Source organism: Agrilus planipennis, unplaced genomic scaffold (assembly GCF_000699045.2).
Source record: "Agrilus planipennis isolate EAB-ADULT unplaced genomic scaffold, Apla_2.0 scaffold145, whole genome shotgun sequence".
Taxonomy (NCBI): domain Eukaryota; kingdom Metazoa; phylum Arthropoda; class Insecta; order Coleoptera; family Buprestidae; genus Agrilus; species Agrilus planipennis.
Window position 1 is genome coordinate 341,273 of NW_020440372.1, and position 27,228 is coordinate 368,500.

General features: G+C 33.1%; 1 protein-coding gene and 1 non-coding gene across 2 annotated transcripts in view; both read left to right on the top strand.

Moving 5' to 3' along the window:
* The window catches only part of LOC108736971 (E3 ubiquitin-protein ligase hyd), a 95,195-nt gene that overhangs the window by 56,429 nt on the left and 11,538 nt on the right, over nucleotides 1-27,228 (top strand). The window contains 13 exon segments of the mRNA XM_025979658.1: nucleotides 3,228-3,354; nucleotides 4,678-4,910; nucleotides 8,099-8,211; nucleotides 8,268-8,535; nucleotides 8,593-8,825; nucleotides 9,300-9,473; nucleotides 12,868-13,033; nucleotides 15,344-15,667; nucleotides 15,989-16,440; nucleotides 18,643-18,999; nucleotides 21,766-22,201; nucleotides 23,052-23,134; nucleotides 25,282-25,456. Of these exon segments, the coding sequence (XP_025835443.1) occupies nucleotides 3,228-3,354; nucleotides 4,678-4,910; nucleotides 8,099-8,211; nucleotides 8,268-8,535; nucleotides 8,593-8,825; nucleotides 9,300-9,473; nucleotides 12,868-13,033; nucleotides 15,344-15,667; nucleotides 15,989-16,440; nucleotides 18,643-18,999; nucleotides 21,766-22,201; nucleotides 23,052-23,134; nucleotides 25,282-25,456 (3,141 nt within the window).
* Nucleotides 18,280-18,409, top strand: LOC112906066. Its single transcript, XR_003232149.1, has one exon.

Consider the following 27,228-nt stretch of genomic DNA (forward strand, 5'->3'; position numbering starts at 1 on the left):
CAAAAGAATGCTTCTAAAGTAAATTCACAAAATAACAGACAGTAATTAATTAAATTGTACCAGAGCGCTGCGGAGAGTGCAAGGCGAATGGGTGTAAAAATCAGTAGCGGTTCGTTAAACGGAGCATACAAAAAATAAGTAAATAAAAAAAAACTTGTGTATGTAGTAGGTACCTATTTGAAGTGTGTTACAATTTGTAATGCATTAATTATAAGTTAACGCAATTTCCTATAAATTAATACTTTAGATTGTTATTTCTTAATTGCTGTTACAAGAACTACTATGATGTCTTCTTACATTTACAATAACAAGAACATATTCTCTTCTATACAATACAATATGTTGACTTATGTAGCTTCAGCAAATAGTAATTTACACGACCAGATGCGCTGCGTGGGTAAAAGTCGCCAGTGTGCAAATTGCAAAATGCACAAGATGCCGTGTGGTTCATGCGTCTGAGTTTGGTCCAATTGTTTAATTAACAATTTACTGTAAGAAAATCACCAAAAACATGTATTTTGAAAACCTTTAAAAAATGAGGTATTTCAACTGTAGGTACTCTTAATACTTTTAAAAACGGTTACTTTGAGACGTGGTCTATTAATACTTTCGCAAAATGTGTCTTTATATCAAATAACCCCTGAAAATGTCATTAAAACTTAAATTTTACGTTTTCATTAATGATAAATCGAAGTCCTTAAATTTTAAAATGTAATTAAGGCTTCAAGGGGCTAAAGTACTTTCCGTAAAGTTTTTGGGCCTAGGGCTTTTTGGCAGTGGTAATGTGCTCAGCTGCTACAGTAGCTATTAACGTAGGAACGTTTAACGCATCAACAAAATTTTCTTTTTATGTCAACAGTGGTATGTGTTTTATTTACTTTAAATTATGTATAGAAGATGGCTATCTTTCACAGATGTGATTTGTTTGCAATATTTATATTTAAAATGTAGATACAAAATACGTATTTCTATTTTACATTTGAATGCTTTTTCTTTTGTTTGCGTTTTGTACTTTATTTAAAATACTTTTTCCGGATGTATTTTTATTTGCAAAATGCGTGTTAAGATCAGTAGTTCAACAAAGGTTTCTCAGGGGTACACAAGCCAATTACCTATTTAAAAAAATCATGTTTTTAACTTTCGCATCGTCATTATCTTCAAATAAAATGAGAGAGATATATAATTGTCATTATTACTATTTCTTCATAAGTTTTTTTTAAATAACGTTACAAACTAGATAATTTGCAGCAGCGGCANATATACCTACTAACGGTACGAATCTGTACCACACACTAAAAACCATAATTAGGTACGTATATGTTAGTTAAATCCAGTCTTATCCTGCGGGTTCACAGGTCACTAGCTACACGAATTAAGTCAAACACAGAAACGACAAAAATGTTGCGTAAATACACAAGATGTACCTAGAGAAACGAAAAATAATTTGGGGTAGTTTGTAGTGGGTAAATTAAAAATCGAAAAAATGATTTCAAATTAATATTGCATATTAATCCACTATTAAGTAACTAACAATATCATAGGATTTCATATATTCCATCATCTTGTCAACTGCAACAGTAAAGGGACTTGCTGGTGTATTACCCCATGTACAATACGTAAAGGAAAAGGTCATCGGGCACTTCACTAAAACACTTTCGAAACATGAACGAAACTACTGTCATCCGTCTGATCAGTACTCCGGAAAAATTAAGGGAGATGAAGGTAAATAGAATGAGCCATCTCGCCCACCCACTGATATACATAAACATGAAGGTAATAATCTTGCCGAAAGCCACGACTGCTCCAACCATGATGACCGGCGCTGTGGTGGAGTTCCGTATTCAAACACGTACAAGGAAAGAATACACTGCCGATTGTTTCATCCGGCCACGGTACCGGTGCAATTCATAAAAGCAACGGAGGTACATCCTGGTTTGTGTGGTGTATTAAACACGGTCATAGGTATGGCGCATTTCGATAGTGGTACGGATGTAGGGAGTTCTCTTTCAGAATTCTCCCCACCGTATCACGCGGAATTCGTGTTTGCCGTGCCATGACTCGGATACTCAAGCTGGGATTGTCTTCTATCAGTTGCAAAACGATTTCGCCAGATCTCTCTTTTTTGCTGGTCTTTACCCCCCTTGGTGCGTTACTACACTTCCTGTGTGATGCCGCATATTCTGCGTGCGAATAAATTGTTTTTTTTGCTTGACACTTTTAAAATAAACTAATTTTTATATTTTGATGTACGACATGCGGATTTGCGTCACACCAATAGAGACTATTGTGAAGATTCAAAAATTTTCCCTCGTAGAGCAACAGTTGTCTGTTAAAAACATCCTACGGAAACAAAATATGCTCTGCAAACACTTTTCGGACACAAATTCACTAGCGGCTGAAAATCAGTCTCAAGTAAAGCTTGCACATACTGTAAATAATAAAAATGTAGAAACGGATCCTTTAAAATTTGCCACACTGTCACATGAGAGGAGCTAACATTCCCTGCTATTTTGCTGGTACTCTTTTGGGGGTTGTCTTCTGTGAAACGAAGAAGTTCGTCCTCTACAACGGATATGGTTCAAACTCGTAAATAAATATTATGTTACATCGTTGTTATAACAATGGTTCTGCAGTGACATACTGACCTATTCCAATGATTGATGGTCGTATTGCTGATTTAGTTTATAGAACTGCACATCGATTTACTAAATAGGTGCAAAGTTTAAACGTTAAAAGAATAAACAATTGCTGCAGGTTGGAAGTAACATAAACACTTTGAATCACACTTAAATTATCTAAGAAATAACAAAGAATACACGAGCAAAAATACAAAAGAAATACAACTTTGATGCTGCTAATTATTAGCCAATTGGATGTGGCGTTGCATTGTTACATTTCTTTGCCAGAGTCGGAATAATATTTGTCTGTACTTTGCTGTTTTTCTCGAAAACGGTGAACTTTGGTGCATACAAACATTTCTTTAATTTTCTTATTTTATAGTGCTCTATTATCTCCTTCAGGCTTCATACGTAATTCTGATAAACCTTGTATTAATGCTGTTCAACATTAACTATTTGCGCTTTGTATTTAAATACTTCTAATAAATCATTTTATACATCTTCGCTATCTTTATCCTCTTAATAAAAAATCATGATTTACTTATTAGATAATACGGAGGATAATATTTTGTTAATGAGCCGTTAAATTACTTGTGATTTACTTACTAGGTTTGATGTTGTTTCCGGAAGATGACAGCGGAGATTCAAGTCAACAAGAAGAAGAAGAAAGTGAGGCAGGAGAAACTGACGAGACGGACGACTATATATACACAGATGAGCAGTTAGAAAGGCGAAGGTAAGATGTTTACAATGTTTGTTGTTCCACATTCTTGCTCTTTGAGAGGAAAATCTTTTGCTGTATGACTGAATGACATGTAATCATAATCCATTATAAAGATGTTTTCTTATAGCCGCTCAACAAAACAATGCTACTCTGTTTTGCTGAGAAACAAAAGTATTATTGAAATAAAGGAACGGCATATTTAATATTTTTGGAATTTAAATGTATTATACCCAGTAAATTACGCGCTTGGGTTGCCATTCAAACCGAAGGTCCCGTGGGGCGTAATATACTATTGATTGTATAATGTCTAAGCAATATTCAGGGATCTTTTTTAAATGGAATTTACTTTTCTATGCTCGTAAGATTTTATGCAATATAAGAGTATAATATAAAAAAATTCAACACTAAAAAATATAACCTATTAAACTGACTGTACTTCATTTTTACTGATGCAATAATGATTAGTTCCGTGTCTGTGAAGTCTGGACATGGATATTATTGAAAAAAAAAAAAAAACTGATGAAAATGCCAGTTGGAAAGGTAGATTTTGAAGTTAAATAAATAGTTACTGATAAATAACATTCAACTGAAAAATGGTTTTTACTGTCTTCTTTAGTGGTATTTTCTACAAAAAGTGTTGTAGGTAGAAGCTGTTCAGCTTAGTGACAGCCGTCCGCACTACTCGGTAGTTTGGATTTCCTCCAAGGAGAATCTACTAGCGAAAACTCCTCTTCGTATGCAAAATTAATCTAAAATTTCAGCACTGGTAGTTTCAGAATAGGGAATAACTACAGGAATCATAGCAGCGTAGGTCCATATTAATATGAATTCATAATTAATTTTTTATAATTTTATAGAATTTTTTCATCGTTTCTCCATTTTAAATGAATAATATGAAAAAAAAACAATACGGTTAACGTCAACTGTAACTAATAGAAACAAACCAGTGGCGAAATAATTTCCGCATCATTTGCCTAAGACATTATTAGGCAATTAGACTAATAATTTGAAATAATAATTGAAATAATTTGCCTTGTCGAAAGGCATCTGACTCATCCAAAGTAGTGCACACTTCATTGAAATCTACCTAAATACTGGTATTTTCATTGTGAACATTGCATCAGTTAAATATTAAATTAGTTGGTGTTAAGCCACTGATTATAATTACGATTATACATTCATTATTTATACATCAATAGTACGAAATAAGTGAGTGATTGGGCATTCTTTGTAATTTTTAAAAAAATGTATATTTATTTTTATTTTTTATTTTTATTACTTGTGTTTTTTTTGTGCTCATGATTTTGATCGTATCTATGAAAGAAGCCGTTACAGCAATACAACGGGCCACGGCCATCGTAGTAATCTTGCACCTCAAAACATGCAATGGGCAATTCGATCCCGAGAGACAAACAGATCAACTGGTGTTCGTCTGGCAGGTGGTTCAAATTTAGTATTTATCGACCCAAGTTCTTTACGACGTGCGACTAGTGGTAATACAGCAGTTGCAACAAGTACTGAACCCGTTACAATGGCAACGACTGCTAGTTGTTTAGCTAGAGCATTTGGTATGTTGATGCAGTTTTCTATTAATAGCTTTGAAATGTATAATTAAATAAGCATGTAAAAACTGCCCCAGCGACTTTTTGATGGCTGATCGATTCTTGATGAAATCAAAACTCTTTAAAAATTAATCCTTTCTAATCTAAAAATTTGTTTTTGAAAAAGTAGGTAAGTACCTACCTACATAAAAAATAATTTTAAGTGAATAGATCCACTAAAACTAAGATACTGGTATGCAAGGAAAGAAAAAGTAGGGAAAAAACGAATTTAAAGATAGGAGACGAAAAATTAGAAGAAGTGGCTAATTTTAGATATCTAAGAAGTCAGATAAGTCAGGACGGAAGGAATAGTAGGGATATAAAGCAGAGGATAGCGCAGGGTCGTGTCGCCTTTAATAAAAAGAAGTCACTTCTATGCTCGCGAACGGTTAATTTGGAAATTCGAAAAAGGTTAAAGGTGTATGTTTGGAGCGCGGCGGAAAAGAAAAGTTATAAGCGTTCGAAATGTGGTGTTACAGGCGAATGATGAAGATAACGTGGATAGAAAAGGTTAGAAATGAATAGGTATTAGAAAGAATAGGAGAACAGAGGACTCTATGGAACTCAATAAGAAATAGGCGAGATAGGTTGGTAGGACACCTTCTCAGACATGAAGGTCTAGTCAGAGACATATTAGTGGCAGAAGCAGAAGTTAGGAGGGGTGGAGGTAGACCTAGATTAGACTACTGCTCGCAAATAGTTAAAGATGTGGATTGTTCTAGTTTTAGGGAAATGCGAAGTTTAGCTCAGGATAGGAAAGAGTGGAGGTACGTGTCCAAGCAGTCTTAGGACGACGACTTTATGATGATGATGAATAAATCCACACAAATTTAGTGTTATTATTAATCAGTTATTATTCTATTATGCTGTGCCAACTAGGCAGGTCAAATTGAAAAATTTACCATATATGGAGGTGCAAATAAGAAGCATCCAATTAAAATTTAATTATTGATAGTCGAAGAGAATCTACGTAAATAGGTCCATTAGCTTGGAGAAAGGTACATGATGAGGTATAGATGCGCGCACTGCTTTAATGACCGTAAGTTATTTACGGCGCTAAAGGTTTACGGTTGGACTTTTATCTGAAACATCTGACGGCAAATAACCATCCTTATTTCGAGGACCTACCTGCGACTGATATTTGCTTGTGCGCATCACCTGCGTTGTACCTATCTCTAAGTAAACGGACAATATCAGTTTTTATTCGCGACTTGGTCCGCGTGAAATAAATAATAAAAGAGAAGTAGTCAAGGTCGTTTTTGACTACCTCCTCTTTAGGTATGTAAAGTCTCATTGAAATCTCAAAGTATCATAAGTCGACCGCTTTAATATATATCAACTTACATACTTAAATTTAATAAAATTTTAAATTTCTTGCCCTTAAATTATTGAATTTGTAGATATAATTGAGGATTTTTGCAAGTATGAGGAATATCGAATTAATTTTTTTTGGGTTTTAGATGAAAATTTTTTTTTTTTCAATTAATTTGATGATTCAAAAAATTAAATATGAAAAAAGGTGGGATTTTTAATGAAAAATTATTTTTATAANGTGATTATTGTAAGAATTTTGGACATGAAAAGTCTGCATGTAGAAAATTACTGTTCAGTAAAAGTATGAGAACACGATAATAACTCGAAATCAGAAAGCGATCCTAGACGTGAAATTCCAGTTATCAATAAGTCTACTGAGATCGTTTGTTTCGACTGTAGAGCTCCAGGTTATATTACATCGAACTACCCTGAAGCTAGAGCTACCGATAAAAGCTCGAATAGTCATCTTAACGGCATCCAAACGGTTGACGTGTTAGCAGCCTATGCAATAACTGAATATTATCGATCACTGGTCAAGGTTTCTGTTTACGGATTGGAAGGTCTTGCTCATATAGATACTGGTGAAATGCGGAATATTGTTGGACGTAAACTTTTTGATTATCTTAAAGTCCAAAACATTCGTTCGTTTCGTACTACAACAGATTTCGCGTTAACTAATGGTATTATTGTCGAACGACGTAAAGTGTTGCTTTATGATGTCGTTATAAATCTTGAAGGAAATCAGACTCCTATCACGCTGATGGCATTTTCATATTTCGAAGACAATAAAACCTTAATGGGAAAAGATTTTGTTGTTAAAGCGGGAATGGTATTGAATCCAACTGCGATGAATTGGTATTTTGCAAATTCCTGACGTGTTGTATTCATTTTATACACCTAAGGTAACTTCTACCATGAATGCAATAGATATTGAGTTGCGAGAAGACGAGGATGTTTCATTAACGAAATTTCAACGTGACAATTTAAGTCATCTTTTGCTTACGTTTGCTTTTGTGTTCGAAGAAAGCAAAGAAGTCACACCATTCGCATACTACTCGATCTACCTGGTTGACACAAAACCTATCGTCGTTCAGCGGTTATATTTTATTAAGGTTTATGGGGTATTAACATATTAGTGATAATATAGTAGTTATCGTTAATAGTTATCTACTAATAATAACAATGATTGTAAAATGAGGAAAATTAATAATCAAGTTGACTTGACTTCTTGTAGGTATACATTCGAAAAATCCTTTGGAAAGGATACCATCTAGGTTGGGTTTATCCTGCAGAACTTCTGATTTCGGTATGAGTCAGCCAATTAAAGCCAACCAGCCTTTACCTAATTCTATGAATGTTATGGGTCCCAATCCACTCATTTATCCTCAAAATAGTAATGGACAGCAAAATGTTGAAAATGATAGGGTCACTGTACAAGTTCAGACGGAGTTGTCCAATACATTAAAACATTCTCGATCTGGTACTACAGGAGCAGTGGAAAATAACTACCAAAATTTCCAGAACCTTTTAGACGCAGTAAAAGATGAATCTATCGAAGGTATCACTATTAATAACCCAAAATTCTACAAATTTGTGGCTTAGTTGTTGTTCCACGGCACTCAATTATATTTCGTGTAATATGAATGTAATAAAGTCCGCCCATGGTCCGCCTCTCGATTTTTGTGCCCCCATGACATTTTTAAATATCTAAATATAAAATTTTAATTTCAGTTCTCTTCAATATTTATTAAAGGTGCAGCTATATATTATTTTATTTTTTAAGCAGGATACTTGCTTCTAGTTAAGTTATACTGAAATGCACATTTTTATTTTCCTTGTAGGTATTATAATTAGACAGATAGCAGAACTGCTGTCTTTGATGCAAGATCTTCATATAATGCCAAGTACATTTGCTCATATAGATGTTACTCAAGATGACATTTATAATGTTCAGGTATTTATTGAAAATCGTTGTTATTTTATAAAATATTTCATAGCTTTGTGTTTTAGATTTATTTAGAATTTCGTTTGAAAGCCACCTGGGATTGGCTTCTAACAGTTATGGATGCCACTGAGGCTCAATTGAGATTTGGGGCCTCCTTGACACATTCGGAAATACAACCGGGACTGTCATTGGGTATAATATCTGAAGTACAACCTCCTTCAAATCGATTATCAGGTCGTTCTCATGGTTTTTCAAACACAAATTCTGGAGGCACGCGGATAATTGGGTTTACGACAAATTTAGAAACAAATCGGACGAGACAAGAAAGAGAAGGTAAAAATGGTATAATAGTTATCTGTACTTATAATAAAAGTATATATATATATATAGTAGGTGTGGACGCTCATTCAGCCAGAAGGGAATTTTTATCCTACTGTCTTTCGTTAATGAGGGCTCATAACAGTGAACATTTGGATTCTCTTCCTATCCTTGATGTGTCTGCATTGAAGCATGTAGCTTATGTATTTGATGCATTAATCTATTATATGAGATCAGGAAATTCTGACTCTTCTGATAGCGATAATCTCAGAGAAGGATTAGCATTACCCTCGTGGAATGATCAGGTAAACTTTCGACTTTGATTTCTTTTATTTTTTAAATGTTTTATTTCTGATACTTTGGAAACAATGAAGAATTTCTGCAGAACTTGGTCATTCATTATTTGTGAATTTATACACTATGTTGGATTTTCTAGTCTCAAAATAATTGAGGTGATATAAAATTAATTATAAACGTGGAATAAATTTATTTTTTCTTAACTGATTTTTATATTTTGAAATTTAGAACTATAATGCTTAAGAGTTTTTGTTATTAAAAATTCAAAACGAATCCAACTGTTAATTTATATTTATTTCACCATTCATTTAAAACAGCGCTTATACTGGTAGGTTAAGTAGAATAAACCTGTAAGGGTGGTTGGTTCATAAACTGAGGTTTGGACTAGGACTAGGGGAGGTGGGTAATTTCCGATGCAATTATATTAGGGTTTTTAAAATTGTTTCTTGTAGAGTGAATTCATAGGTTTTATTTTATTTTAGGATGAAAATGAAAATGACGAGGGCGAAGAAGATATACCGGTAGCAATGGAAACAGAATCTTTGGATGATCAGGAAGTATCTAATTTGGCTGTCCTTTCTGGTGGCTTAGGGAATTCCAACAATGTATCTTCATTAGGAAATTCTGGAAAGGGACGTAAACATTCCTTTTTTCAGGTAAGGTATAATCTGATAAAATAATTGTTACAAACGTATCTTTTTCTCAACGCATAATTAAGCGATGCGAAAAAAAGAGGAAAAATGTAGAAGAGGTATAAACTTATTCAAAAATTCGGGGTTATTTATGAGCCGTCAAATTATGCGACCAATTGCATAGCGTAGTAATACCGCTTAAAATGTATTTAATACACTAAGTGTAAGTACAGAGTATCCATTTTTGGCACTTTTGCGGGATATCTCCCTTAATTTTAAAAATAGAGAATTGCTGTTTTCACGATAGTATTGTACTTTTTTTGTGAAATTAAAACTACATCATGATTGCAAGTACAGAGTTTTAAATATCAGAAATGCGATTAATTTAAAATAGTTTTATTTAAAAAAGGTATAAAATAGGTGCCTATCTGTATTTCGTTAGTTTTTAAACCTATTTCCTGTTTTGAAAATACTAAATTTAAATTACAATGGAAAGAAAACGAAGTTAATTTCGCCAATTACAGACCAAATTTTATTTGTGATACTCTCTATTTTTATAACATTACAATGACGACGTTTCGATCATTGTTATTGATCATCTTCAGGTCTACAAATAAACAATACGAAATTACAATTCTGATTCATTACAATAATTTAAAATCATCTACACTCACCATCAGTAAAAAATGGAAACATAGTTACATAGTTAATGGTTTTCACATAAATAATGTTTTTCACATAAATAAATATAGTCAACAATCAAAACAAACTAAACAAACTCTGTGACAAAAACGTGAGGCAAAACGAAGACAAGTTAGTCATTATCCCAATTTATAATATGCGACGGATGGTCGAGTCGATGTTTTGTAATTACATTATGATATTTGGGAAAACTATTTATATTATTTCGTTGTTCTTTTATGCGTGTACTTAATTTCTTTTTTGTTTGATCTATATAGTTTGCAGGACAAGTCGAGCAGTATATCTGATAAACGACATTGGTGTTATCAACTTTTTGCAATTTATCCGTTCCTCGTGTAACAATATGATCTAGATTAATGGAATTAACCGTGCGAATATTGTAATTTTTGAGTTTGGTGTTCAGTTGTTTAGTAAAACTGTTAGTGTATGGAATTGTAAGGCTAACTTCCGGTTCAATTATTGTTGGACACAAACTGTTATTATTATTACAATTTAAAACTGCGAGTCTTTTTCTGATATGTTTTTTAATAAAAGTGAGAGGATAAGAATTGTTTTGCAAAATCTTTGTAACTACTTTCAGATTTTTATCATGAAATTGTTTATCCGATAACTTGATCGCCTTGTCCGTCAAGCAAAACACCATCGCTATTTTTTGGTGTTTTGGATGGAATGAATGGTAATGTAAAACACGACCCGAGAAGGTCGGTTTCTGATAACCAATTATGAATCAACCGATCGTCTGCACTTCTAATGATTTGTACATCGAGAAAACCAATTTGATTGTTCATTTCTATCTCATGTGTAAATTACAATGGTTTAGTTTTTAATTTAGTCGAATTAAGCTGAGTTATCCAGTCACCTGTTCTTATGAATGGAAGCCAAAAGCCTGATTAGATAATATGAGTTGTTTCAAGACTTCGATGGATATGCATTCATGAATGCGCAATATTTTTTTTATTATTCAGTTAACGAGTTCGAGTACGTGTTAAAGACTAAAAAATTAATAGGTATAGAGTATAGAGTGCCAGCGAAAATTTCAAAACATGCAGGTCGGTAGGTTAGATGAGACGCGAGAAAACTTCAGATGACGCAACATGATAGTAACCATATTTAAAAATTATGTGGCGGCTTCTTGAGAGACATTTAGAACAAGTAGCTTAACTTTCTAAGCATCAAAAATCTTATATATAATATATAAATAATATTTAAGACAGGGCAGCTTTGGGATGGTTATAGAACAAAAGATTAGTATGCTTAAATTTGCGGATAATATAGTTGATTCGGCGCAATACGCCACTGATGGGATGAGTGCGAGTTGGGGTGGTTCATCGCGGCCATCTATAAGGTCGTTGTAACTCAGTTCTGTTTATTCCTAAAATGCATGTTAAGTTTGTTAATAAACATATGAAAAAGCAATTAATAAGTGCATTTACCAATAAAAAAAGGCGCCTAGTAAATATACGTGTGATTGTTGTCTAAAACAAATCAGAGAAAACTAAAAAAGTATTAGTATTAATTGCAAAAAGTGATTTCACAAAAAATGCAGTGATTTAAGTGATGACAAATTTAAAAAATTCGCCGCAGAATTTAAAAAAAATATTATATCAACTGGCAATGCTCAACATGTCTTCTTGAGGTTAACATTGTAGAGTCTGAGCATGAATCCGAGAACGACAGTGACGAAGATGTTAATGACTCACCACTTCAACCAGTAAGACTGAAACTGAACAAATCTTCAAAAAATACTTGAATCCGTTCTGCAGTTTGATAATGAGCTAAAAAGCCCCACAAAATAACTTAGGTACTTTTTGCATTGCACTGTGTTGCCAGGCAAAGCTTTCTACATTAAAAAACACGAAACGCACATGAAGACACAAATAAAGCCTTAAACACTCAAAAGTTTTATTTGAATTAGTTTTCCGGTCACTTATTACTCGTTAAAAAATACTACAAAAAAAAAAACGATTTGCAGATATAGCAAAATGTTAACTATATATTTTTTCTCTGTCGGTATTCTTTTTTTGGTCGTACCACGTTCATCTGAAAATATCATTGCTTTTCTAAAAGCTGTCTTAACTGTTAAGATGTTTTAATCAAAGCGTAACACCCCTCGACGGCTTTAAATTACATTTGTTGGACTTATATAACTTCATTATCCACATAAAAAAATGGCTAAAGGTATTCGTATGAATTGCCCTATACCATCTCGTATTTTTAAAAGATGATGCTTTACCCTTTGATGTTTGCATGTAATAGAATATTCCTATGTTCGATTCGTAAATCTCTTTTACTGGACAACTTGGAGTTCAGAATGTACTACCGATCGTAATGATGTTCCCTCTCTCTACATTCATAAAACTATATTTCTCTTAATGATTTGAAATAAATTAATTGTCCGTTTTTTGGCTTTCATTTAAAATTGATCAGTTTTTACATTCAGATTTCCTATGAATATGGTGTTAAAAACCGACGCATCAGCCAATCAGCGCGCGCGTACAGTGGTAAGCGGGTGCTGATTTGTCATTTTGATTAAACTGAATTCGTAAAATTGTATTGATAACTTTTCTCATAGAATTTTGCTGTATTTTTGATGAAATATAGCGAATGCAATAGTTTTTCAACACCCTGTACAATTGTCATACCGTGTGTTATTATAAATTCTTTCATATATATGAACTTTAAGAGTGCTTAAGAGTTTTTTATGTATATCTTATAGAGGTCGGATTCGACTTTATGTCTTGGATGCTCACCACCCGATCCTTTTGAAACACCTATGTCCGAGGCCTTACCTTTAGCTGATCAGCCTCAGTTGCTACAACCAAATGCTCGCAGAGAAGATTTGTTCGGTATACCAAAACAGCCAATTACCTTACCTTCATCTGGTAAGTTTTCTAATGTAACAGCAAATTATACCGCATTTGTCTTTACCGTAAATTTATATAACAACACTTAAAAAGCCTAGAGGAATATTAGATTATAATAATGCTTTATATGTTTATGGTTCTGGAGAAAGTAAACTTGCAACATAAAGACCCTAATTAAATTACTCTGCGTTAGGTCTACTTTAGATCTCCAGTGTTGTCATTTAATTGAAATTTTTAATTAGAAATCGCTGATCCTTTGTCAAAATTCCTAGACTCATAAATACGATGATGTGGTTAGTGGCGGTGGCTAAACGTTCGCCAAACTTAAATTAGGTTCAGATCAGAGGATTCTGTGATTGGCTTACTAGGTTAGGTTAGGTTAGATGAAAGAAAATCTGATTGACATATGTGAAGCAAGTACTATGCATCAGGGATAAATACAGTGTATCAAGAATTTAGATTAACTTATGGTTTGGAAAATTGCCATGATTAAAATATATTAAATCAGTTTGTGTTTAACCAACGATGAGCTTAATGAAAACGGTAATTTGGACTAAATAGATACAATTCAAGTCAAAATCTTGAAACTGGTTTTTTGTTACACCTCCGTAGAAAGTTCGACATTCCTATACATTATACATGAACAAAAGTAGCACTTTTCCATGCGTACGAAAGAAAACTTTATTTTTTTGAGTATGCGCACAATTCTGAAGCATACATTTTGATAGTAATTTATTGATAACGTTCAAGCAGTGTTGTCAGACGTGACATAATTTTGAAGCTCTACCAAAATTTTAGTCAGAAATGTATAATAACTTTTTTGTAACACTTTCTTAGAAAAGTTCCACCTTCCTATCCTCTATACATGACCAAAAGTATCTCGTTTTTAGGCGTACGGAAAGAAATGTGCGTGATACTTAACCATGCTTTTTAACAGAGATTGCATAGCCGAATAAGTATATGAAAAATGTTTCCTCTTCAAATTTTTTGTCTTTCAGGTATGTTACGTATGTACCTTTCGCAAAGCACAAAATTCGAAAAATCGAGAAAGTGTTTTTTCTCTGGACTTTAACAAAGGGAAGATTTTTAGTTTAGACTGTCATCTTTGTGAATAAGTCTCGCGTTCTTTTAGCAAAATTGTCAAATAATTGCCAGTCAATTCACACTTGACATGATCTATGGTTTATTGTATAAACGTTTACGCAGATTTTTGCCCCGCGACGATATCAATAACTTTAACGAGTTGATAACGAAAGCGCGCTCAATTGTGAATTTTATTGACTGAAGGTAGTGAAAACGATAAAAAGAAATCTAATCATTCTAGAATTAGGTGTGATTATTGTAAGAATTTTGGACATGAAAAGTCTGCATGTAGAAAATTACTGTTCAGTAAAAGTATGAGAACACGATAATAACTCGAAATCAGAAAGCGATCCTAGACGTGAAATTCCAGTTATCAATAAGTCTACTGAGATCGTTTGTTTCGACTGTAGAGCTCCAGGTTATATTACATCGAACTACCCTGAAGCTAGAGCTACCGATAAAAGCTCGAATAGTCATCTTAACGGCATCCAAACGGTTGACGTGTTAGCAGCCTATGCAATAACTGAATATTATCGATCACTGGTCAAGGTTTCTGTTTACGGATTGGAAGGTCTTGCTCATATAGATACTGGTGAAATGCGGAATATTGTTGGACGTAAACTTTTTGATTATCTTAAAGTCCAAAACATTCGTTCGTTTCGTACTACAACAGATTTCGCGTTAACTAATGGTATTATTGTCGAACGACGTAAAGTGTTGCTTTATGATGTCGTTATAAATCTTGAAGGAAATCAGACTCCTATCACGCTGATGGCATTTTCATATTTCGAAGACAATAAAACCTTAATGGGAAAAGATTTTGTTGTTAAAGCGGGAATGGTATTGAATCCAACTGCGATGAATTGGTATTTTGCAAATTCCTGACGTGTTGTATTCATTTTATACACCTAAGGTAACTTCTACCATGAATGCAATAGATATTGAGTTGCGAGAAGACGAGGATGTTTCATTAACGAAATTTCAACGTGACAATTTAAGTCATCTTTTGCTTACGTTTGCTTTTGTGTTCGAAGAAAGCAAAGAAGTCACACCATTCGCATACTACTCGATCTACCTGGTTGACACAAAACCTATCGTCGTTCAGCGGTTATATTTTATTAAGGTTTATGGGGTATTAACATATTAGTGATAATATAGTAGTTATCGTTAATAGTTATCTACTAATAATAACAATGATTGTAAAATGAGGAAAATTAATAATCAAGTTGACTTGACTTCTTGTAGGTATACATTCGAAAAATCCTTTGGAAAGGATACCATCTAGGTTGGGTTTATCCTGCAGAACTTCTGATTTCGGTATGAGTCAGCCAATTAAAGCCAACCAGCCTTTACCTAATTCTATGAATGTTATGGGTCCCAATCCACTCATTTATCCTCAAAATAGTAATGGACAGCAAAATGTTGAAAATGATAGGGTCACTGTACAAGTTCAGACGGAGTTGTCCAATACATTAAAACATTCTCGATCTGGTACTACAGGAGCAGTGGAAAATAACTACCAAAATTTCCAGAACCTTTTAGACGCAGTAAAAGATGAATCTATCGAAGGTATCACTATTAATATTTATTTAATTTGAACGTTTGCCGCTAAGGAAATTTTATCTTGAGAAGGCTGCGTGACTTGAATTTCATAATTGTAATACTGTATAAGTACATAATGCGTATGTATTGATACATTATTTTCGGATAATTACTTTTTTCTTTTCTATTGAAATTGCACTACATTTTTTAATTGCATTTTCCAAAAGCTCTACATTTGTCATAGGTACATTTATGCTAATTTGTGCATTCTTTTATGAAATTAAAATTAAACCTAACTCGCATGAAATCATTAATATTAATTTGCTCTTATAACGTTTCTATATTTAGATGAAGCTGCTGAAGATAGACCCCAAGACCTTTCATGTAGCCGTGATCCTTGCAGTATCTTGCCAGCAAATATTGATCATAATTATAACAATGGTGACGGTTCGTCAGTGGAAATGATAGAAGACTCAACGGCTGTTCCGCCAATTTCCACGGTGATATCACCCACTCTCTTAGCGGCAGTTGGTCTTGAGCAAGGATTGCCTAATAATCGACCTCAGATTATTGTATCAACAAGAAAGTCTAATAATAATGGTAATTTCTGTCAAGATGGCGTTAAATCGGAGACTTCATCTACCTTGTCTTCATTGCCTTCCATGAATTTGTTATCGACTAATGCGGGTTTGGTTCCTCATAATTATTGTTCATCAACTCCAGCAACTTCGACGAATTCCCCTCTACCGATTTCGCGAAGTCCCAGCAAGAGTGTTATTGTGAGAGCAGGATCTTCATTGGTATGCAATTTTTTTTGTCTGTAGATATTTTACAATTTTTTTTTATTTTTCAGTTTTTATTATTGTGTATTAAATTAAAAAGTAAACTTTGTCTATCGCAATGACTTTGTATACATGGATAGATATACAGTGTTGGTTAAATTAGAGAAAAGTTGCGTTTTTTATGCTATTCAAGAATCTAAAAAGAAACCTAATCTAACGTCAACCGTTCTAGAGTTATCGCAAAAAAACAATCTGCTTTTTTCTTTTTTACGGCTTTTTTATTTATTTAAAGAAAATTATAAAACTTACTACAGTTACATTATTGACAATAAGCATTCTAATTAAATTATCAAAAATTTTCCAGGCCTACTTANATCTTGCTTTTAAATGTTCACTTTTGAGTTTCTTATGGACACCATGCTAGATTTTTATGCCAGTGAATAGAGCAAAACAATATGATGTCATTGATGTACCACACATTGAATTTAGAACTTCAGTGCCCCCGTTAAAACATCATTTTTGTATTTATTTGTTAATATTAAGTGGCCAAGCCGAATTTATTAATACTAATAATTACAGTTAGCCATAAAATAAAAGAAACTAAGAATTTATGGAAACAATAAATGAAATTACATATTGTAATTTAAAATTTCTAAGAGTAGTCAGGTTTAAGTTGTCCAACATATTTTCCAAATTATTTTGGAGGAAATTTAAAAATTAAAGCGTACCTGCGGTCTTACTCTGTAAGTGGGGTGAAGGTTTTCAATAGAATAATAATCTTTATTTCTCCGATTAAAAATACCGCTACTTGTAAATAATGTTTCGTCGGACCATAAAATTGTTCTTGCAAAATCGACATTTTTCTTCCAACTGACGACTGAACCAATTACAAAATCGTAATCTTTTCATTGTAGCCTGGATGGAAGGGTTTGTACACGTTTAAATTTAAAATCATATCATAACACCAGATTTAGATAAATTACACTTTTTTTGCAATATCTCTCTGAGAGTTTTCAGGATTAATGTGTACTTGGGCCAAAACGTTTGTCGATTTTTTAAGCGTCCAAAAAACATGCATTAGGTTGTCGTCTTTGTGGATAACGCTCACCATATCTTGCCAAAGCAGTTTTTGAATTACAATAATTTTCATTATAAATATTGTACATATCGACACATTCTTCTGCCGAAAAGTGTTCCATGATGTACATAAACAATATCAGAATCTTTGTTTTTTAATTTTACTCAAGAATTTTTTACAATGTCCATCATACAACATAAAATTCATATATTTTCGCTCTATTTATTGGCATAAAAATCCAACATGGCGTCCATAAGAAAATCAGTGAACATTGGAAAATAAGATTTGAGTTAAGTCTGGAAAATTGCTGATAATTTAATCAGACTGTTTATTGTAAATAATGTAAATGTGTAAGAACAAAGGCTTTCACGGCCGGAATCCATAGTAGAATGCAGATTCGGGCTATACTTCAGCCGAAGTAGCTGACGAAACGTCTGGACGGAATCGTTCACTTAGACCACGGCCCTATAGCCCGAATCTGCATTCTACAATGTAAATGTGGTTTCATAATTTTGTTGAAATAAATAAAAAAGTTACAAAATAAATGAAGAAAATGGCAAATTTCAGTTTTTTTGCGGTAGCTCGAGAACGATCGAGATTAGGTTGAGATTAAGTTAAATTTTATCTCTAATTTAACCCACGCTGTATCTCTTATCGTTTCGAATATCCCAATGGTATGCACTGTAAAAGTGGTCATCCTGTATACTGCTTTGTAATACTTAATTTTTTGAATTAGTCTTGTGAAAATAACCATTTTTTATATTTAAATGCAGATTAATTTGAGGGTCAATACGTGTGTGATTTTACTTTGTTAGTTACACATCACTCTCTCTCATAGAATAACACAACTTTTTGATGACCATAAATTTGTTGAGTTCTAAATTATGGACAGATACGGAGTTGACATTTTTTTGTATTGTTAATACAGTTAATAGCTCAAATTTCAACTCATTATTAAACTTCCGTACTTTTCGGTAGCAAACTTATCTTCTAGGATTGAAGAGAACAAATTCGGATATCTAGTGGATGATATACAATGCCACAGGTTCCAATGTTTATGATTTGAATTGTTACATTAAAATTATGTTATACTTTAAAATTATTTCGTATGGTTTACATCAATGTCTTGTGTACATTTCTAGAGTAATCAAGAACGTCGATCTGAAGACGTCGAAATGATTCCGTTAGAAAATCAACAGACAGAAACACTCGAAAACCAGGAAATATCTGCGAACGTAACTGTTGTAACTACTCCTAATCCAAACGTTGTTAATGAATCACCTAGGTCAACTATTGGGCAGTTGGTGTCTCATGACTTGCTTTTGGGACGATGGAGGTTGTCGTTAGACTTATTCGGACGCGTTTTCATGGAAGATGTTGGTTTAGAACCTGGCTCTATCGTATCAGAATTAGGTGGATTTCCAGTAAAAGAGGCCAAATTTAGACGAGATATGGAAAAATTAAGGAATAACCAGCAACGGGATTTGACTCTTTCAAAGGCCAGTAATTTATTTTTTTGTTTTTTGTTGTGAAAATAATAAAAAAAAAACAACCCATCAAACATAAATCCACACAGCGAATTGTTGAAATAAAATTAATATTATATTTTTTATTGAAATTGCATTTGATATAGAGAAATTTGCTGCTTTATATTTGACATTTGCATAAAGCCAGATTTTTTTGCAGTAAGTTACTTAAGCCAGTTTAATTCGTGCTATAAATCGTATCATTAGTCAATTGCAATACTTGTCCTCTCTAGGGAACATAAAGTAATGTACTTGACAGCAACAAACCTAATATAATAAGTTATATAGATGCGTATAAGGAAAATTATCCAAAAGATATCATGTTAGTAGAATGAAGATTCGGGCTATAGGGCCGTGGTCTAAGTCCAGATGTTTCGTCAGCTACTGCGGTTGACATCCTCAGTGGTGGTGCTGCGTTGACAACGTGAACGTAGATTATATCCCGAAGTCTCGACAGCGACTGTCAACGCAGCACCACCACTGAGGATGTCAACCGCAGTAGCGTCTGGAAACGGAAACGTCTGGACGGAATAGTTCACTTAGACCACGGCCCTATAGCCCGAATTTTCATTCTACTATGGATTCCGGCCGTGAAAGCCTTTGTTTTTAGATATCATGTTTTGTTTTCATACTTAGAGATGGTCTGATTTTTTTTTATTCTACCAGATTTTTTCCTTGTTTTGAAGGGAACCTTAGTGGATTCTGTTCCCTTGGGATGCCTACTGACATGTTTTGCAACTGACTAATTAATGAATTCATTCCAGTACTGTTCGGCTGTTAATTTCTGTTAATTTATTATAGTTACACTCTCCTACGTGAAATAATATATTTCAATATTCTGAAATATCAGCACATTCGCTCTGCTATTCTGGAAGATAAAAGTAAACGTGCTGCAACCTATCTATTATTATTTTATTCTGAGGAATATTAATAACTGAATTCATTTGTTGCCGATATGAATTTATAATATGTTTTTCAAATAAAAATTTGCAGTTATGCATATGTTGATTAAATATATAAAATAAAGTAAGTGGTAGGTAATTGAAATATTTGATTATTTAAAAAATATGTTGTTGTGTCTGTGATTAAACGACCAATTTTAAAATTAATTTGAATACAAAAAATGAAGATGATTTATTATTTTATTATTTTCTTATGAAAAAAGGGGAGGCAATTTCGATGTTTAGATCTGAAATGGGTAAAAGTGAATATGGGATTACAATTGTTTATTTTATATTCAAATTTTCATTATTTGCACAATTAAAAAAAAAATAATAAAAAATGTGTAGCATCTAACCTCAGTAACGAGAATTCGTTAATACTTTATGTACCAATTTTAAGCGGATTGATTAGTACTGCTCTAAAAGGAAAAAGCCCTACAACTTGACCTTCTGTCAAACTCTTTGAAACTTTAGATTCTGGTAGTTCTTAAATTGTAGAACAAAAGTTCTAATGGGCGCTAAGAAAACACGTCTTTTTGGGATATGGTTCCTTAAAGTTTCATTCTTTCGTAACCAAGGTACAACCTATGTGTATTGCATATTAAGGATATTTTTTGTTAACTAAAAAAAGAAAAAATCAGGAAAGATATCAGGCCGATCTTCTGGCACTGGCATTAATTTGAATTTTCAAAATTTATTTAGTTGCAAATTACATTGATGATCTTGATCAATTTTTTTTATAAGTTATACATACCTTGAACTGCATTATACTACATTTTTTTGACAAACGAACAATTCCTTCATTGATTTTCAGCGCATTGAATTTTTGGTGCGTTTTTTGACAGTTTTTATCAATTTCTTAATAAATAAATTAAAAATCTTTAATCTTACCGGCACTATCTTGCAGGAAATTGAACGAGGGACAAAGGTCTAGTCCGACTTTGTTCTAGGAGGTTTCCATCTCGAATTTTTATAAAAATAAAAAAAGTATTTTTCAGTAAATTTTCCAGTTATTGATTTTAAGATATTGTTCCGGACCGTTACTGGTCCGGAACCATGACACATCCATAATATGTAATATACATAATTATAATACATTAACATATGCATTTATGTATACTTCAACGTATTCAATACGTATAATAGGTATAATTATATCTTGAAAGTCTGCTACATCTCAAAAAGATCAGTTTTTACGACATAACGCCTATTGAGACTTTTTTTTATCTACACGTCGAGAACTACCAGAATGCAAAGTTCCAAAAAGTTTAATAGGTCATTTTCTTTGCCTAACTAACTTTCAGAAATGAATTCATATAAAAAATATGTATTAACACAATACTTTTTTTATATAACACATAAAATCATTTAATTCATAGCATAAAAAGTTATATCATATCACATTTAAAAAAGTATAGCAATGCGTTGCGATGTTCCGGAGTAAGGTTAGTAGAACGAATGGTTGACAGCTGTCTTCTTTTGTTTTTCTCTTTTTCTCTCTTCAAACGCTATGAATGTGCCAGCTGTCGGTCGTACTGAAGGATCCTATTATGGTAAATAAATTAAATAGATCGAGCTTTTATCTTTCGATTTATACATTTTACAAAATTAGTCCCGTATAAGGAGAGATATTACAGATCAAAAAAAATTTTTTTTTAATTAATCGCACATTTTATTTATTTATTTATTATCCCTTACAACATTGTTAATATTGGTTTTTATTTAATTTAGAATACTTTTATTTTATTGAGAGCCCAAGTGTATCTGTAATCATTGACATCTTTCTGTACTATTACAGATGGAAAGAAATAGGACTCAGTTAATTTTGCAAACATTCAAAGAACTAAACTCACAATATAACAATTATAATAGGCGTGCATCCGCGTCGCAGCCCCCTTTAGCCGTGAACCGCGTGAAAGTAACTTTTAAAGATGAGCCAGGTGAAGGTTCGGGCGTCGCTAGGAGTTTTTATACTGCAATAGCCGAGGCAATACTTGTTAATGAAAAATTGCCGAGCTTGGAATCGGCACAGGTTGGTGGCCCAAAATATACCCACTACAGTGTCTTGCAGCGATTACGTCGTGATAGAGATTTTGTTAGAAGATCAAGCAATTCAAATCGAGGATCAAGCCGTTCTCGCGATCACCATCGGAGAACTATGACTGCAGATGCTAGACCATTTGTACCCTCAGAAAACTTCAGTTCAGAAAACCCCTCCATGCCAGACATTTCAGGTAACTTTTAGGTTTAAGTGTGTCTTTACAGTTTACAAATTGTAATCACTGTTACAGTAAATTTGCAATCAATTGAGGTTTAAATAAAGAGAGAATGGTAGGATTTATTATGTAATACGACCCCAGAATCGCATCATTCGGCCCATTAAAAAATGTGAAATTAAATTTGAAATAGAAGTTTTGTGCCTTATAATAGTTTACTATTGTTTCTGTTCTTGCACAACTTATCACAAGAAAATGAAAAATCAGTATTTCTCCAAGAAATTTTAGATCATTTGGCGTAATACATAAAAACTGTCTCATTTATACTTAAATTAAAACAGAACAATTATTAGTCGTTTATTGTTGTTAGTTGCACGGTTGCAATTGATTATATTATTAGTACATCGCTTTAAAACATGGTTGGGAGTAAAATCTTAACCCAAAATTTGCGCAATGTTGTTAGTTTACTGTTCCCTGATTCGGTTCTGTTTTTCGTGTTAAAATTGTCAGCATGCTTCTAATGTTATTGTTATTAAACCAGGGTGGTTGAATTAAACAGGTTTGTTCTTTTCCCCCTGAAAATGTGCACTTCAATTCCACACATTATTGAAAAGTAGTGGGTGGCTCAAAAAATATAATTGTGGTCTTGTACAAAGTACTTGAAAAATTTTACAATCGAACAGTGTCAACTGAAAATGTTCTAAACACCAAAAAGATTTTATTTAGACTTTGTATCGTCTGAGAAAAAGTACAACAGTGAATTATTAATTATTGAAAACAGTAATTCTATAATAGTTTTCAATAACATGGAATTTTGTTGCGTTGAAATTTGAACTAATGATACTTAAATATACCTTTGGCATTTTAGGAGGTACCAGTGGATCTAATGCCAGCCGAAACGATCATTTAACATCTCATCAACAACAATTGGGAGATAGAATTTATCCAAAGGTAATAATTATTTATTTAATTATTTAATCCGTGAATTATTATTGCTAGTTTAGCACTAATTCTAACAAATCACATATTTATTTTTTATAATTAGACAAACATTAGAAATATTAAACAAAAAGTATGTAAAGAACTACATATACGTAGTCTTATATCTTGAGACGATGAAATATGTTGATTGGATCTCATTATTTTTGAAACAGTTTTAGATAAAAATACAAAAATTATCTTGAAGGTGCAGGCCACACTCGAAGTTCTTATTGAATTGCCCTATTGCAAAAATGCACCTTTTGCCAAATTGTAAAACTTTTTCCGTATGAAATAACCATAATAAAGATATTTTCCATTCAAGTATCCAAAATATCTTACTTTCTTATAAATACCAACTGAAAAGTTAAAAGCAAATAAACTCCATTACGCAATTTGTCTCATTTATCAATGACGGCATCAAAAATATATATTTCTATTTAAAAAAGCAATAACAGTGTCGTCTAGGGATGCCCGAAAGAAGCGAAGCTTTGTAGTATAAAACAAAAATCATGAAAAAAAAAGACTTGAGGGGAAAAAAGCCTTGAGAAAATGAAAAAAAAAATGAATACTTGGGAACATAAAAATAAATACAAAGTTTTAACATAAAATTATGGAATCATTCATAAAGCATTATTATCTATATGTTCAGCAGAAGTATATTTATAATCGTCAGAAACGATAAACAGTTGATCGCAAAGGGTATTCAAAAGTGACTGACTGGGATACATAGAGTAGAGAAAGAGATAGAAAGCCACGCACACTGACATGAGTGAAAGAGAGACAGTAGGTCACGCACACTAAGTTTGGGAGTCAGTTGCCTCCTATATATATCCTAACACAGTCCTAGCCCATTGCTTAGCATTCGGGAGGACGCCGTTTCGATTCCGGGTCCGTCTGCCTTGGTCCATGTTTTTCTGTGGTTTCCTTGTATCACCTAGACAAATGCTGAGGCAGTAATATTTCACAGATAATCTTCATTCTTTTCTGTCTTCATTTTGTCCGTCTCATCTTTCTCACCCGAACTACCACCCACCCATTCCCACGATTCCTGAAAGCAGGCTGAAGAGGGCCTTCCGCCCTACCTTCCGGCGTAGTCGGGCGGGCAGTACACCAGCAATACTGGCTGGTGGGAATGAAACACCCAAAAGTTTTTTTTTTCCTAGCCCAGTCCCTTATGTGTGAAATTAAAACGGTTGTACCGTTTTTATCAAATGTAGCGACCGTTGAATTGAACTGAATTGGAACGACACAACTGTTGCCCGGCCCTATATGTGAGAATCCGTCTTATAACTAGGTCACCTGCATACACGAAGCATATACTCTTCTGTTCCCTTTGTGACTTCTCTGACTTCTCGTTTTTTTTTTCCTCTGTACCTGCAATAAATATTATAAATAGTTTAGCCCTGTCTTTCAAAAATCCACATATAATAACCGAACTAATTAATTTTTGTGTGCTTTTATTAAGCAATTTAAAATTACTCAGACTTTTTTGCAATTATATTACATATACTCGTAGTGTAAGCTTTTCTATTCCCTTTCTTCTCTATTTCTTTTGTGTTGAACGATAGTCGATACCCAGATCGACTTTTCGGATGTAACAACCTGAGTATTATCAACACAGTACTGAAGTAAAAAGTCTCAAAGTACTACAAAAACAATCACAATTCAAAACTCAAGTCATAGCATAATTGAAAAAACACTTCAACTTTGCACCAAGTCTCGTTGAAATTGATATGGTAAAATATGAAATTTCGCATAGCAAAACAACACGTCCGCACTCTTAACACAACACTAAAAAATTTTTATTCGAACTTATTTGTTTTCATCAACACGCTATAGGCAGTCTCCATGAATTACTAGTCAAATTGAAGTTAAAATAATATCAAACTGCAGGCAGTACATCGCCATTTAATATTACTTGCAGCTAACAGTAGTATATCAAATGATTGACAACTTTTTATAAACTTGCAAACGTGAATCGTGTTTTAAAAGTAATTTGTTCTCGTCAGTACACCATACCCTCTAGTAGTAAGTTTATTTTAAAAGTTATACTATTGATTAAATTAAGTTAATAATATGTTTCAAAACAAAGTTGATAATACCGTTTTTTTTCTTAGGTGTATAATTTACATCCCACATTTGCCGGGAGAATTACTGGCATGCTGTTAGAATTATCACCAGCTCAATTGCTATTACTTCTCGCTTCCGAAGAGTCGCTAAGAGTCAAAGTAAATGAGGCGATCGAATTAATTTTAGCGCATACCCATACGTCAGATGCTCCTTCTGATCCAGGTAAGGAAAATTTAAGAATGAATTTTGTTGCTCATAAAACAACAGGATATCGAGCAATTTGAAAACCTGTAATTGCCAGAAAATTTAGTAGTGCGTGTAAAATGTAATTTTAAAAATAAAAATGTTGTTTGAATAATAATAATGCAGTGGATTTGTGTATTGTATTTTAATACATATAAACCAAGATAAACCAAAAACGATGAACAGAGAAATAAAAAGCAATATAATACATATAAGTATAAAACGAAAGGGTTTAAATAAACGGAAAGAAATGATAACGATAACGTGGTAACACAAACGACGCGCACAATAACCCGAGCAGTACTTTTTACACACTAACTCGCCATGTCTCGTCACGTACGCCAAGGGGTATAAAATCGATAAAACACCTGAAGTCAATTCAGCAACCACTTGCCTGATTAGTGGCGTCGCTCACGGACTTTGCGGTCATTTCCTTAACAAAAAAAAATATTTTTTCAGGTTAGGGAATCAATCTTATAATAAAACTATGATACAGTATACACATTAAATATTTCTCACAGTATTAAGGGGATTTATTTGTCTATAATTTGTTTGATCATTTTACAAACAGTTTATGATAAAAAATTTACAAGATATGAAAAATGCAATGAATTGTAAACAATAGTTGCAAACTTGTTCGTTTATTTATTGTCAAGATCAGTTATTTCTTTATTAAAACGTCTTGAATGATAATTTTCATATCTTTAATCGTTTCAATGATATAAATATAGAAAAGAGAAGAACGTGATGGGTTGAACTACTTTGTATTCGTATTCGTTCGTTTGACCGCAATAAACCGCTCGTGCTTAGCCTTGCTTTAATTTTTCGAAAAACATGAGTTTTTTAGAGTAAAGCTTTGCATGTTTTATTACAAAATTTCAGAAATCTATTTCAAATATTAAACTCCGATAAGCAGGTTTGACTAGGTGTGTTTTAGCATTTTAAATTCATTCTAAAAATATTTAACCAGTCCAACATTTACGATTATGTCTTGGTTTCCTGTTCAAAGATATCACAACCGTTCTGTAGTAGCGGCGTTTCATACATGCGCGCGCATATTTAAATATCCAAAGGAGAAATCTTCTCACTAGATCATCTTCCAGTTGCTATCATCTCGCTAGCTCATTTCGGGGATTTGTGCTGTATGTGCTTATATAGTTGTTTTTGTTATGGGCAAATCAAAACGGCGACCTCGATCTTCTAATCGGGACTTCGATAACGAACTGTTCAGTTAATCGGAAAGCTAGACAAGAGTAGCCACTCACACGACGGCTTCCACCGTTTTCCCAGGCTTGCCAAAAAACGAGCTAGCGGAACTAAACATAAAATATGTTCTTCCTATGACTTCTTCCCGCCACCTGCTATCAATTCCGAAATAAATCCTATTATGTCAACAGCTTATAAAAATTGGGACACTTGGTATGTTGATTGCTAGGGGCGAATACTTTTGATTTTTTCCCAACTTTATTTTAAGCATCTAAACAGAAATAATTATTTAAACACAGAAATAATGTGATCCTTCTACCTGATTTAATAAATAATCATTCCAGCATCTAACACCCTAAGTTTGAATTTACATATATGTATTTTTAAGTTCTAAGAAGTTCCAACTTCTCTCGCCCGACTCAGCTCATTATGCCTCAACTTCAGGAATTACCTTTCCAGTGCGAATATATCTCTTTCCGCCGTTACTCATTATCTCTTCTCTCCTAAAGTTGCGAATAAATTGCATGTTGTGAGACTAGAATAAA